The 15,694-nt window shown below is 39.2% G+C and overlaps 1 protein-coding gene across 2 annotated transcripts in view; it reads left to right on the top strand.

Moving 5' to 3' along the window:
* Positions 1 to 15,694, top strand: part of LOC128649926 (uncharacterized) — a 433,711-nt gene that overhangs the window by 163,317 nt on the left and 254,700 nt on the right. For both annotated transcript variants that reach the window (XM_053703485.1, XM_053703484.1), the window contains exon 5: positions 7,392 to 7,448. In XM_053703485.1, the coding sequence (XP_053559460.1) occupies positions 7,392 to 7,448 (57 nt within the window). The remainder of the gene's footprint in view (positions 1 to 7,391; positions 7,449 to 15,694) is intronic.

The following is a 15,694-nucleotide window of genomic DNA, read 5'->3' as shown; positions in this document are numbered from 1 at the left end:
CCTTTAAGTGGAAATCCAAGGTATTTTCATCCAATCTAGCTGTAATAATATGGAGTGATATTTCCAAATGTCCCTCAAATAGAAGTAGGATATAACATAGCGTAATATTGTAAATACAATGTTGTAATATGTGGTTGTGAAGATTTACTACTCACGTTTAATAGAACTTAGATCAGTTCTATTTTATGCACACACTCTCTTTTTATACTGGTGGGTAAACAGTCATCCACGAAATAGCTTGAAAGTATACAATTTATTAAAATATTTAAAAGTTATAAAACCCTCAAATGCACAGTGTGTGTATCACATATATGGAGTCTCAATATGAGGCAGTTCAAATAAACTGTGTAGAGTAAGCCACAAAGCCGAATGGATGCGGATAGGGAATAGTTAGAACACTACTCCTCACATCTGAGTCTCAGATCAGTAGGGCAAAACTCCACTTCCTGTGAGAAACTGGCAATAGATGACGTGGATGTTTGTAGAAGAATATCCGACATACGTTTCACTGTTAGCTTTGTCAAGGAATAAAGTGCGCATGTCTGAAGGAGTCTTTTATATGGTAATAGCCACGTGACCGGAAAAAAACTTTTTATGGCAATCCACCATATTTGTTGTTGGAAACTGTATTTTCCTATATACATTAAAAATATCTATATACAAATTAAGGACCTCAAACTTAAATTTTGGAATGAACATTAAATTATAAACCTAATACATATTGCAAATATGTGATTATGAAATATATAAACAAATATGAATAAAGTGCCTTATTCGCCAAATGGACATTGTAGCAAGAAACAAAAGTTACATTTTATATTATCAACACGGAAACATTTTATACTTAGTATTTGTTTAGTAACTACCTGTTTATCAAAAAATTTAATACGATTTATATATGTCTCCTATAAGAAATGATGAATTTCAAAATCTTTGTTAAGGCCATTTGGTATTGGAGAATTCATGGTATAGATCCATTTCATCTCCAATCGGCCTAGAGCATTCTATGAGGCCTATTTATCAAGCTGTCACCTGCAAATATGCTGGAATTCCGCAGCGTAATTGTGACGAGCTTGATTCGCCTCATTTATCAAGGCCTACAGACCAGCAAAAGTTGAAATCTATGACGTAACATACGATCCGCCGGTCTCAGTCCGACACAGATTGATGCTTACGTCATTGCAGATGTTCTGAATGCAAATTCGTCACTATCTGACTACTTTTGCTAGTTAACAAATATCTAACATGTACTCTTGCCACTATTCCGGCCCAGCGTACCTGATTTTTAATCCGCCACCCTGGAGGTGGCAGATGCCATAGGAATCAATGGGAGTCTGAAAGCAGCGTAAGCTTATGTTTGCTGCTGCCCGGTATCCCATTGATTTCTATGCTAGAATAAAAGTTATGTTTACACCTAACACCCTAACATGTACCCCGAGTCTAATCACCCCAAATCTGCTGCCCAATACCGCCGCCACCTACATTATACTTATTAACCCCATATCTGCCGCCCCAACACCGCCGCCACCTATATTATACTTATTAACGCCTAATCTGCCGCCCCCTACATAAAAGTATTAACCCCTATCCCGCCGCTATTGGAGCCCACCGCAACTAAATAAAGTCATTAACCCCTAAACCCTTGGCCTCCCACATCACTACCACTTACTAAACCTATTAACCTCTAAACCGCCAGCCCCCCACATCGCCATAAACTAAATTAACTTATTAACCCCTAAACCTAACAACCCGCTAACTTTATATTAAATATTAACTCATCCCTATCTTATAATACATTTAAACTTGCCTTTAGATTTAAATAAAACTATATTAAACTATTAATTAATCTACCCTAACTGTTATACTAAAATTACATTAAACTACAAATTAAATTAAATATATTATATAGTTAAAAACCTAACCCTACTCAAATTATTTAAATCTACTATTAAAAATTACAAGGTTACAAAAAACTAACAACTAAGTTATACAAAATAACAAACACTAACAGCTAGATTACGAGACTTGCATTAGGGTTAAAAAGCAGCATTGAGAGGTCCCAACGCTGCTTTTTAACGCCCACTGTTATTACGAGTCTGGCAGGTACAGGTGTACCGCTCACATTTTTTCCTCGACTCGAACATACCGCAAATCCACTTACGTTAATTGCGGATCCAATATTTTCAATGGGACTTGCATAATGCCGGTATTACGAGTCTTGGAAAAAGTGAGCGGTAGACCCTCTCCTGTCAAGACTCGTACCGCATTTAAAAGTCAGTAGTTTAAGAGTTTTATGGGCTAACGCCGTAACATAAAACTCTTAACTAAAGTGCTAAAAAGTACACTAACACCCATAAACTACCTATTAACCCCTAAACTGAGGCCCTCCCGCATCGCAAACACTTAAATAACATTTTTAACCCCTAATCTGCCGACCGGACATCGCCGCCACTTTAATAAATATATTAACCCCTAAACCGCAGCACTCCCGCCTCGCAAACACTAGTTACATTTTATTAACCCCTAATCTGCCGTCGCTAACATCGCCGACACCTACCTACATTTATTAACCCCTAATCTGCCGCCCCCAACGTAGCCGCAAATATATTAAATGTATTAACCCCTAAATCTAAGTCTAACCCTAACACCCCCCTAAATAAAATATAATTTAAAAAAATCTAAATAAAATTACTACAAATAAATAAATTATTCCTATTTAAAACTAAATACTTACCTATAAAATAAACCCTAAGCTCGCTACAATATAACTAATAGTTACATTGTATCTATCTTAGGGTTTATTTTTATTTTACAGGCAACTTTGTATTTATTTTAAAGGGACAGTCAAGTCCAAAAAAAACTTTCATTTTTCAAATAGGGCATGTAATTTTAAACAACTTTAAATTTTACTTTTATCAACAATTTTGCTTTGTTCTCTTGGTATTCTAGTTGAAAGCAAACCTAGGGAGGCACATATGATAATTTCTAAGCCCTTGAAGGCCGCCTCTATTTTATTTACTTTTCACAGCAGGGGAGAGCAAGCTCATGTAGGCCATATAGATAGCATTGTGATCACGCCCGTGGCTAGTGGCAGACACTGCACTAATTGGCTAAAATTCAACTATATGCAAAATAACTAAAAGTCATGTGATTAGGGGCGGTCAGAGGATGCTTAGATACAAGTTAGTCACACAAGTAAAAAGTGTATTAATATAACAGTGCTAGTTTTGCAAAAAACTGGGGAATGGGTAATACAGGGAGTGCAGAATTATTAGGCAAGTTGTATTTTTGAGGATTAATTTTATTATTGAACAACAACCATGTTCTCAATGAACCCAAAAAACTCATTAATATCAAAGCTGAATAGTTTTGGAAGTAGTTTTTAGTTTGTTTTTAGTTATAGTTATTTTAGGGGGATATCTGTGTGTGCAGGTGACTATTACTGTGCATAATTATTAGGCAACTTAACAAAAAACAATTATATACCCATTTCAATTATTTATTTTTACCAGTGAAACTAATATAACATCTCAACATTCACAAATATACATTTCTGACATTCAAAAACAAAACAAAAACAAATCAGTGACCAATATAGCCACCTTTCTTTGCAAGGACACTCAAAAGCCTGCCATCCATGGATTCTGTCAGTGTTTTGATCTGTTCACCATCAACATTGCGTGCAGCAGCAACCACAGCCTCCCAGACACTGTTCAGAGAGGTGTACTGTTTTCCCTCCTTGTAAATCTCACATTTGATGATGGACCACAGGTTCTCAATGGGGTTCAGATCAGGTGAACAAGGAGGCCATGTCATTAGATTTTCTTCTTTTATACCCTTTCTTGCCAGCCACGCTGTGGAGTACTTGGACGCGTGTGATGGAGCATTGTCCTGCATGAAAATCATGTTTTTCTTGAAGGATGCAGACTTCTTCCTGTACCACTGCTTGAAGAAGGTGTCTTCCAGAAACTGGCAGTAGGACTGGGAGTTGAGCTTGACTCCATCCTCAACCCGAAAAGGCCCCACAAGCTCATCTTTGATGATACCAGCCCAAACCAGTACTCCACCTCCACCTTGCTGGCGTCTGAGTCGGACTGGAGTTCTCTGCCCTTTACCAATCCAGCCACGGGCCCATCCATCTGGCCCATCAAGACTCACTCTCATTTCATCAGTCCATAAAACCTTAGAAAAATCAGTCTTGAGATATTTCTTGGCCCAGTCTTGACATTTCAGCTTGTGTGTCTTGTTCAGTGGTGGTCGTCTTTCAGCCTTTCTTACCTTGGCCATGTCTCTGAGTATTGCACACCTTGTGCTTTTGGGCACTCCAGTGATGTTGCAGCTCTGAAATATGGCCAAACTGGTGGCAAGTGGCATCTTGGCAGCTGCACGCTTGACTTTTCTCAGTTCATGGGCAGTTATTTTGCGCCTTGGTTTTTCCACACGCTTCTTGCGACCCTGTTGACTATTTTGAATGAAACGCTTGATTGTTCGATGATCACGCTTCAGAAGCTTTGCAATTTTAAGAGTGCTGCATCCCTCTGCAAGATATCTCACTATTTTTGACTTTTCTGAGCCTGTCAAGTCCTTCTTTTGACCCATTTTGCCAAAGGAAAGGAAGTTGCCTAATAATTATGCACACCTGATATAGGGTGTTGATGTCATTAGACCACACCCCTTCTCATTACAGAGATGCACATCACCTAATATGCTTAATTGGTAGTAGGCTTTCAAGCCTATACAGCTTGGAGTGAGACAACATGCATAAAGAGGATGATGTGGTCAAAATACTCATTTGCCTAATAATTCTGCACTCCCTGTAAAGGGATTATCTATCTTTTTAAACAACAAAAACAACAAAAATTCTGGTGTTGACTGTCCCTTTAAATAGGTACAATAGTTATTAAATAGTTATTAAGTATTTAATAACTACCTAGCTAAAATAAAGACAAATTGACCTGTAAAATAAAACCTAACCTAAGTTACAATTACACCTAACACTACAAAATAATTAAATTAATTCCCTACACTAACTACAATTAAATACAATTATCTAAATTGCGAGAAAAAAAACACTAAACACTAAATTACAGAAAATAATAAAATAATTACAATTTTTTAAACCAATTACACCTAATCTAATCCCCCTAATAAAATAAAAAAGCCCCCCAAAATAATAAAAATCCCTACCCTACACTAAATTACAAATAGCCCTTAAAAGGGCTTATTGTGGGGCATTGCCCCAAAGTAATCCGCTCTTTTACCTGTAAAAAAAAATACAATACACCCCCCCAACATTACAAACCACCACCCACACAACCAACCCTACTCTAAAACCCACCCAATCCCCCCTTAATAAAACCTAACACTAACACCTTGAAGATCACCCTACCTTGAGATGTCTTCACCGAACCGGGCAGAAGTGGTCCTCCAGGCAGAAGTGGTCCTCCAGACGGGCAGAAGTCTTCATCCAAGCCGGGAAGAAGAGGTCCTCCAGATGGGCAGAATCCAGGCGGCATCTTCTATCTTCATCCATCTGGAGCGGAGCGGGTCCATCTTCAAGACATCCAACGCGGAGCATCCTCTTCTGTCTTGATCCGACGACTAAATGACGGTACCTTTAACTGACTACATCCAAGATGGCGTCCCTTCAATTCCGATCGGCTGATAGAATTCTATCAGCCAATAGGAATTAAGGTAGAAAAATCCTATTGGCTGATCCAATCAGCCAATAGGATTGAGCTCACATTCTATTGGCTGTTCCAGCCAATCGTAATTGAAGGGACGCCATCTTGGATGACATCACTTAAAGGTACCGTCATTTAGTGTTAGTCGTCGGAAGGAAGTGGATGTGTAATTTCAGTATAATAGGGTAGATTAATTAATAGTTTAATTTAAATCTAAAGGTAAGTTTTAATTTATTCTAAGATAGGGATGAGTTAATATTTAATATAAAGTTAGCGGGTTGTTAGGTTTATTTCGTTTATGGCGATGTGGGGGGCTGGTTGTTTAGGGTTTAATTGGTTTAGTAAGTGATAGTGATGTGGGAGGCCAGGGATTTAGGGTTTAATAACTTTATTTAGTTGCGGTGGGCTCCGGGAACGGAGGGATAGGGGTTAACATATTTAGTTAGTTGCGGTGGTGTCGGGGAGCAATGGAATAGGGGTTAATAGGTTTATTAGAGTTGCGGTGGGGTCCGGGAGCAGCGGGATAGGAGTTAAACAGTTCAGTATAGTGGCAGTGTTTAGTGACAGTATATAAATAAAGCTGGGAAAAAGCCGAAAAGCAGCGAGATCGATGACTGTTAGTTAGCAACATTCCGCTGCTCATTGCCCTGTACTTGACAGCTTTTTATATAAATATGGAGAGCGTATTCAGGTCCGCGGCCGCGATATTAGGCAATGTCAGACGAGCGTATTGGTGCCGTTGAATGCAAGTAAGTTGACGGCTTGATAAGTAGGCCTCTGTATGTCACCTCCCCTCCAATTAATATCAACTTTCCGAATACCCATAAATTCCAAATGTTTAATATTTCTGTTATGTATTTTATCAAAATGTGCAGAAACTGAATGTTTGGGGAAACCTTTCTCTATATTATATATGTGCTCACTTAATCTGGTTTTGAGAAGTCTAAAGTCTAAACAAGATTACATGAGCAGCATAATAAATACACCACATTTTTACTATTGCAGGTAATAAATTGATTTGTTATATTTTTTGTACCATCTTTTGAATAGAATGTTTTTGTCAATTTGTCAGATTTTTAAATGTGCTTACAAGCGTTGCAATATTGACAGCGCCTGAAACCCATCTCAGTGGGTAAAAGCCAATTGTTACCTGTGTCTGGGTTTTTGATTATATTATTAGACAGTTGATTTTTAAGGTTGGGTACTTTAGGGAGTTTTGCCCTGCTGGTCTGAGACTCAGACAGAGACTCAATTGTTTCTTTCATGATTTAGAAAGAGCATGCAATTTTAAACAACTTTCCAATTTACTTCTATTATCTAATTTGTCTTAATCTCTTGATATACTTTGGTAAAAAGCATATCTAGATAGGCTAAGTAACTGCTGATTGGTTGCTGCACATAGATACTTCGTGTGATTGGCTCACCCATGTGCATTGCTATTTCTTCAACAAAGGATATCTAAAGAATGAAGCAAATTAGATAATAGAAGTGAATTGGAATGTTGTTTAAAATTGTGTTGTCTACTTGAATCATGAAAGAAAATTTTTGGGTTTAGTGTTCCTTTAAGAAAGCCCTTTGTTGAACTTTTTCCATTTAAGCATATAGATGACACTAACAATATGAATCAGTTGTTATACACAGTTGAGTAATAATATTCACTTTCTGCTTTATCACATTTCCTTAAATTCATTTGTGTTCTTTTCCAAGATACAGAACCTAAAGCTACAGGCACAACGTTACAACCTTCTACCAATGCAACGGATGGTAAGACTCAAATAGTATTTTGCAGGTTTTTTTTATTTTATTTGAATTATAGTTTGTGCATTTTTTTTTAATGCTGGAAATTTGTTTATTATTATCAAGCTGGGAAAATGACTGCAGTTAAATAATCATCAACAACAAATTATTGTTCAGTATTTCCCACGTGTTTACTGTGAAAATGTCAGTTGGTCACTTATACAATACATTTTTTCAATCAAGCATATCAAGCCTATGACATAATCAATATCACAGTAGTGGAAAGCTTTCTGGACTAAAGACTTGTAAAGTGATGTCATTTGTTAGTAACATATGTGTGATGGTTACCCAAGACCATGTTATACATTTTCACTAGGTCAATTTTAAAGAATAGTTTATTTGACTCCCTAACAAGCATTTTTAACAAAGTCTGGTGTGAAATACTCCATTGACCCAATAATTTGCCATAACATTGCCACTCAAAAATAAGTCTGCAGTTAAAGCAACAACACCTAATAGTGTTCCCTATATCTTCCACATGATTTCATTGTAAAAGTTTAAGTTGGCCACACGCAGGATATATTCTTTTAAATGAAGCCTATGACATTATCAGTATAATACTAGAAAATAATTTCTATACTAAAGACTAGCAAAGTGATGTCATTAGTAATGTGTGTGTGTGATGGTTAAACTAGAACATGGGAATTTTAATAATGAAAGGTATTTCACAAAAAAAGACAATGGGAACAAATGAACTGGGCGCCGCTGCTGTCTGCCACACTTTCCACAGGCTCCTGACCTCTCCAGGATTTATCTTAATCTTAACCTCCGTACATTCAAAATTCATCACAATTATTTCAAGGAACAATATCGACTCCACATAAGGCACAACTAGACTGATATACTCAACGGAGTATTACTACCAGAAACAGATACCTTCAGCTGAACACCACAAACTAGGTACACTTAAACTAAAAAATAAAACAGACTCAACCCATGCACAAATTGGGTTTTGGATTTGATCATCCATTTAGCAATGCTCAGATTTAATTTCTAAACACAAGAAAAACTAATTGATGAAATCTATTTTACTAAAAAACATTCAGCGAGATTACGAGTCTTGCGTTAGCCTTAAAAAGCAGCGTTGAGAGGTCCCAATGCTGCTTTTTAATGCCCGCTGGTATTACGAGTCTGACAGGTACAGATGTACCGCTCACTTTTCTTCTGCGACTCGAGCATACCGCAAATTCCCTTACGTCAATTGCATATCCTATCTTTTCAATGGGACTTGCATAATGCCGGTATTACGAGTCTTGGAAGAAGTGAGCGGTAGACCCTCTCCTGTCAAGACTCCTACCGCATTTAAAAGTCAGTAGTTAAGAGTTTTATGGGCCAACGCCGGAACATAAAGCTCTTAACTAAAGTGCTAAAAGTACACTAACACCCATAAACTACCTATTAAACCCTAAACCGAGCCCCCCCCCACATCGGAAACACTTATAAAATGTTTAACCCCTAATCTGCCGACCGGACATTGCCGCCACTTTAATAAATGTATTAACCCCTAAACCGCCACACTCCCGCCTCGCAAACACTAGTTACATTTTATTAACCCCTAATCTGCCGTCCCTAACATCGCCAACCCCTACCTACATTATCTCCTAATCTTCCGACCCCAACGTCGCTGCCACTATATTAAATTTATTAACCCCTAAACCTAAGTCTAAATCTAACCATAACACCCCCCTAACATAAATATAATTTAAATTAAACAAAATAAATTTTCCATAATTAAATAAATTAATCCTTTTTAAAACTAAATACTTACCGATAAAATAAACCCTAAGCTAGCTACAATATAACTAATAGTTACATTGTAGCTAGTTTAGAATTTATATTTATTTTACAGGCAACTTTGTATTTATTTTAACTAGGTACAATAGTTATTAAATAGTTATTAACTATTTAATAACTACCTAGCTAAAATAAGTACAAAAGTACCTGTAAAATAAACCCTAACCTAAGTTACAATTATACCTAACGCTACACTATAATTAAACTAATTACCTAAACTACCTACAATTAATTACCATTAAATTAAGTAAACTAAATTACGAGGAAAAAAAGAATTACAAGAATTTTAAACTAATTACACCTAATCTAATCCCCCAAATAAAATAAAAAAGCCCCCAAAAATATTAAAAATCCCTACCCTATACTAAATTACACATAGCCCTTAAAAGGGCCTTTTGCGGGGCATTGCCCCAAAGTAATCAGCTCTTTCACCTGTAAAAAAAATACAATACCCCTCCAACATTAAAACCAACCACCCACACACCCAACCCTACTCTAAAACGCACCCAATCCCCCCCTTAAAAAAAACCTAACACTACCCCCTTGAAGATCACCCTACCTTGAGCCATCTTCATCTAGCCGGGCTCAAGTGGTCCTCCAGAGGGTCTGAAGTCTTCATCCTATCTGGCCAGAAGAGGACATCCAGACCGGCAGAAGGCTTCATCCAGATGGCATCTTCTATCTTCTTTCTTCCGGAGCGGAGCAAGTCCATCTTCAAGACATCCGACGCGGAGAATCCTCTTCATCCGATGGCAGACGACTGAATGACTGGTCCTTTAAGTGACGTCATCCAAGATGGCGTCCCTTGAATCCCGATTGGCTGATAGAATCCTATCAGCCAATCAGAATTAAGGTAGGAAAAATCCTTTTGGCTGATGCAATCTGCCAATAGGATTGACCTCGCATTCTATTGGCTGATTGGAACAGCCAATAGAATGCAAGCTGAATCCTATTGGCTGATTGGATTAGCCAATCGGATTGAACTTCAATCCTATTGGCTGATTGCATCAGCCAATAGGATTTTTCCAACCTTAATTCTCCGATTGGCTGATAGGATTCTATCAGCCAATCGGAATTCAAGGGACGCCATCTCTGATGACGTCACTTAAAGGACCAGTCATTCAGTTGGCCGTCGGTTGAAGAGGATGCTCCGCATCAGATGTCTTGAAGATGGACCCGTTCTGTTCCGGAAGGATGAAGATAGAAGATGCCGCCTGGATGAAGCCTTCTGCCGGTCTGGAGGACCTCTTCTGCCAGGATAGGATGAAGACTTCGGACCCTCTGGAGGACCATTTGTGCCCGGCTGGGTGAAGACGTCTCAAGGTAGGGTGATCTTAAGGGGGTAGTGTTAGGTTTTTTAAATGGGGGATTGGGTGGGTAGGGAATTTTATTATTTTGGGGGCTTTTTTATTTTATTAGGGGGATTAGATTAGGTGTAATTAGTTTAAACTATTGTAATTTCTTTTTTATTTTCTGTAATTTAGTGGGGGTTTTTTCCGTAATTTAGTTTATTTAATTGTAGGTAGTTTAGGTAATTAATTTAATTATAGAGTAGTGTTAGGTGTAATTGTAACTTTAGGTTAGGGTTTATTTTACAGGTAATTTTGTATTTATTTTAGCTAGTTAGCTATTAAATAGTTAATAACTATTTAATAACTATTGTACCTAGTTAAAATAAATACAAACTTGCCTGTAAAATAAAAATAAATCCTAAAATAGCTACAATGTAACTATTAGTTATATTGTAGCTATATTAGGGTTTATTTTATAGGTAAGTATTTAGTTTTAAATAGCAATAATTTATTTAATTATAGTAATTTTATTTAGATTTATTAAAAATAGATTTAAATTAGGGGGGTGTTAGGGTTAGACTTAGGTTTAGGGGTTAATACATTTAATATAGTAGCGGCGACATTGGGGGCGGCAGATTAGGGGTTAATAATTGAAGGTAGGTGGTGGCGATGTTAGGGAAGGCAGAGTAGGGGTTAATAACACATTTTATAGTGTTTGCGAGGCGGGAGTGCGGCAGTTTAGGGGTTAATACATTTATTATAGTGGCGGTGATGTCCGGTCGGCAGATTAGGGGTTAATAATTGTAGTTAGGTGGCAGTGACATTGGGGGTGGCAGATTAGGGGTTAATAACTATAATGTATGTGTCGGCGATGTTAGGGGCAGCAGATTAGGGGTTTATAGGTATAATGTAGGTGGCGGTGGTGTCCAAAGCGGAAGATTAGGGGTTAATAATATAATGCAGGTGGCGAGGATGATGGGGGCGGCAGATTAGGGGTTAATAAGTGTAAAGTTTGGGGTGTTTAGACTCGGGTTCATGTTAGGGTGTTAGATATAGACTTAGAAAGTATTTTCCCATAAGAAACAATGGGGCTGCGTTAGGAGCTGAACGCTGCTTTTTTGCAGGTGTTAGGTTTTTTTTCAGCCGTCTCAGCCCCATTGTTTCCTATGGGGAAATCGTGCATGAGCACGTTTTATCCAGCTTACTGCTACCGCAAGCAACGCTGGTATTACAGTAAGAAGTGGTGCTAAATTTGCTCAACGCTCACTTTTCTGAGGCTAACGCAGCCATTCAGAAAACTTGTAATACCAGCGTTGTTTAAAGGGAGCACTGGAAAAAAAAGGCTCGTTAGCAACCAAGTTTTTACCGACAAAACTCGTAATCTAGCCGACTGTCTCTAAAGTACTTAGCAAAACCTCAGAATCCCAAGAATGTCCTATCAGAGCAATCCTATGCAAAGCCAGATCAATAAAGAACAAAACAGATATTATTGCCGACCTTATTGAAACATGCAAATTAGCATGCATCACAGAATCATGGTTAGATGAAAATGCAGGGCCTATTCTAGAGGCAGCTATTCCAGACAATTACAAGGTGTTCCACTGCCCGAGACAAGATCGCAAGGGAGGCGGAGTTATGATCTGTGCAAAATCATCTGTAAATCCCAGACCAATATCGGTCCACAAAACCCAATATTTTGAATGCGTAGCTGCCAGCCTCTCAATAGAGAGAGGATTCCGAATACTGCTAATATACAGACCCCCAGGAGATGGGAAGAGATTTCTTCAGGAACTCCCAGACCTTTTGGCTGGCTTAATCCTTGAACACCACAGATGACTTATATTAGGAGACTTCAACACTTGGATTGACAACACCCTATCCCTGCTTGGACAGGCTCTCCTCAGCTTGATGAGTACACTCAGCTTCACACAAATCGTCGCCACTCCCACCCACAGAAAATGTCATACACTTGATCTAGTGTTCCAGTCTGGACTAGAAGTGTCACCAGTAACTGTAAACCCACTTACTTGGTCAGACCACCACTCCATTCACTTCTTCATTGTATCACAATCGACCAGACACCATCCTCAGAACTTGGCCAAACACTGCTTATTAAAAGGGATGACACCACTGGATGTAGCATCACATATGGATCTATGTGAACTTATTGACACCAGCGAAGACCCCAGCTCCTTAGTCTGACTCTACAACAAAACCATGAGAGACACCCTAGAAAGCATTGCACCAACTTGCATACGCACTGTCAAAACCCACAACAATGCACCATGGTTTGATAGCTCCATCACAGAAATGAAGAGAACAGTAAACTCGAGAGAAAGTGGTGCAGAACACATGATCCAGAGTATAAAGCTGCTCTTACCAAACATCTAAATAAATATCAATCCAAGGTAACTCAGAAAAAATCTTCCTTTTTATCATGTGAAATTGCACTCTTCCACAATAGACCCAGGAAACTGTTTCGCACAGTAGAAAGGCTCTGCAAACCAGCATGCATGCTTAACCCCACCAACTTTTCTCAGGATAACTGTGAAGCATTTGCAATATTCTTCAGAGACAAGATTTCCTCAATCTGAACCGCTATCACAGCAGGCCAAACAGTTGCACACCAGAACCACTACAATGGAATGCCAGATTGCCCCAGTTTATGGTCCACCTTTACAAATGTGGATATAAAAGGAGTTAAAACACCATACAAAAGTTGCACCCTACTACGTGTCACTTAGAGCCTGCTCCAACTCAGCTCATATTTGGATGCATTGAAACACTCACAAAAATATAGCAGTGTTCACTAAAAACAGGACTTCCAAGATCCTCTAAAAGAAGCTGTGGTAAAACCACTCCTAAAGAAACCTTTATTAAACCCAGGCTGCATGATTAATTACAGACCAGTATACAACCTCCCATTTCTGGGAAAAATAATTGGAAAAATTAGTGGCAACTCAACTGGAATCCAATCTATCACGCCTGAACATATTTGATCCTTTCCAGTCAGGCTTCAGATGCCGCCACAGCACTGAAACAGCACTAGTCTGAGTGCTAAATGATCTCCTTATGGCAAGAGACTCCCTCCTAATCCTCCTTGATCTCTCAGCTGCATTTGACACCATTGACCATAGGATTCTAATAGAGCACTTGCAGCACATCTGTGGTCTAGGAGGCACAGTCCTTAACTGGTTTAAATTTTTCCTCGCAGGTAGATCACAGAGAGTAATATCAGGATCAAGCTCATCAGCACCGACAGAATTGGCCTGCAGAGTTCCACAAGGATCCATCCTGTCTCCCATGCTATTTGCAATTAAATTACTACCACTGAGAGACATCCTTAACTGACATGGCCTAAGGTATCATTGTTACACTGATGATACACAACTCTACTTCTCCTTTGCTCCAGATACTACAGACCCAGCATGCCGCATAAACAGTTGCTTAATAGACCTCATAGAATGGATGAATGCTAGCTGTCTCAAAGTGAACCTGGACAAAACAGAGTTACTCTTGGTGAGGGGATCCCGGGCATCAAAAATATCCCATGATCACCCAACTAGCCTGGTGTAATGCTCGTGGGATACTCCTATATCAGACCAAACTCGGCCAGTAGTCTTGTTATCCCATCATCGAGCCAGAATGATAGGGAATATCCCAGAGCAGAGTAGGTTTGCAAGATGAGATATATGGCACTCACCACTGGCAGGACATTCCTTGGTGACAGCAGGCAGGAAACCAGAGACAAACCACTAGGGTGGTCAGGCAGGCAGGGTTCGACAACAGTAAGGCAGTCCAGGGGTAAACCACTAGGATGGTCAGGCAGGCAGGGTTCGGCAACAGTAAGGTAGTCCAGGGGTAAACCACTAAGATGGTCAGGCAGGCAGGGTTTGTCAACAGTGAGGCAATCCAGGGCAGATAGGGGTTAACAGGTAGAGTGGTCAGACAAGCAGAGTTCAGCAGCAGTATCAATCCAGCAGTTAAGGGTTAAAGATACAGAGTGGTCAGACAAGCAAAGTTTAGCAGCAGTATCATTCCAGCATAGAAAGCAATAAAACCCAGGACAACAGTAAGTAACACCTATACTTGGGCAGTGATAGGTAGGATTGACGTTACTTACATAGGTGCAGGATTTGCGCCACAGGAGATCCAGACCGGCTTCAGCAGGAGGAAGCATGCGGCGATGATGTCACCACCGCACGCAAAGAGGAGCCGACTCCCCCCCCCCCCCCCCCCCCCCAGGCAACGAGCAGACAGCAGACTAGCAACAGCTTGGAGGCTCTGAACTCGTTAGTTCAGCAACGGTACGAAACCTCAGAGTGCTGATTGACACTAGACTATCTTTTAAACAGCAGATTTCCTCTGTAATAAAATCTACCTACTTTCATCTGAAAAACATCTCCAGGATACAACACCTAATTCCACTGCAATTCCTTCTGCAATGCATTTTACTTGGGCCTCCCAAAAAAAGAACTCCATCGCCTTCAGACGGTACAAAACGCAGGAGCCAGACTACTGACCAATCAAAATGAGGAGAAAAAAGTGCAGGCACTACTTCCAAAAGGTGCAATAAAAAAATAAAACTTTAATGAAAAAGTTTAAAAATCCAAACACTGGCATGACAAAGGAGTAGGGAAAAAGAAACAACCTGGTGCGTTTCGTGCCCTCTAGTGGCGCTTAATCATAGGCTATAGGGCAAGGAAAGAGACACCCATATATAGGGCAATGCATTAACCCTTCCATTGCTTTATGAAATCAATTAAAAAGGAACAATCATAAAAGCAATCACAAACATACAACAGGATCAATATGAAAAAGAAAGAGATAAACAGAATGACCTGACTTTATGTGATATAGGAGCATGGGAATATATAAAAATGCTTACATATTTATTAAATTAAAATGAATTAAATATCAAAAAATCTAAAGAGGTCACCATCTTAACAAATACTAACGTCTAGATTACGAGTTTTTGTCGGTAAGGCTTGCGGGGCTAACTAGCCTTTTTTTCCCACCGCTTCCTTAAGACAACACTGGTATTACAGGTTTTTTTAAACCTGGCGTTAGCCGCAAAAAGGTGAGCGTAGGGCAGAATTTAGCTCCACATCTCACCTCAATACCAGC

Source organism: Bombina bombina, chromosome 2 (genome assembly GCF_027579735.1).
Source record: "Bombina bombina isolate aBomBom1 chromosome 2, aBomBom1.pri, whole genome shotgun sequence".
NCBI lineage: Eukaryota > Metazoa > Chordata > Amphibia > Anura > Bombinatoridae > Bombina > Bombina bombina.
The sequence above is the reverse complement of the archived record's forward strand: the minus strand, read 5'-3'. Positions and strand labels throughout refer to the sequence as shown.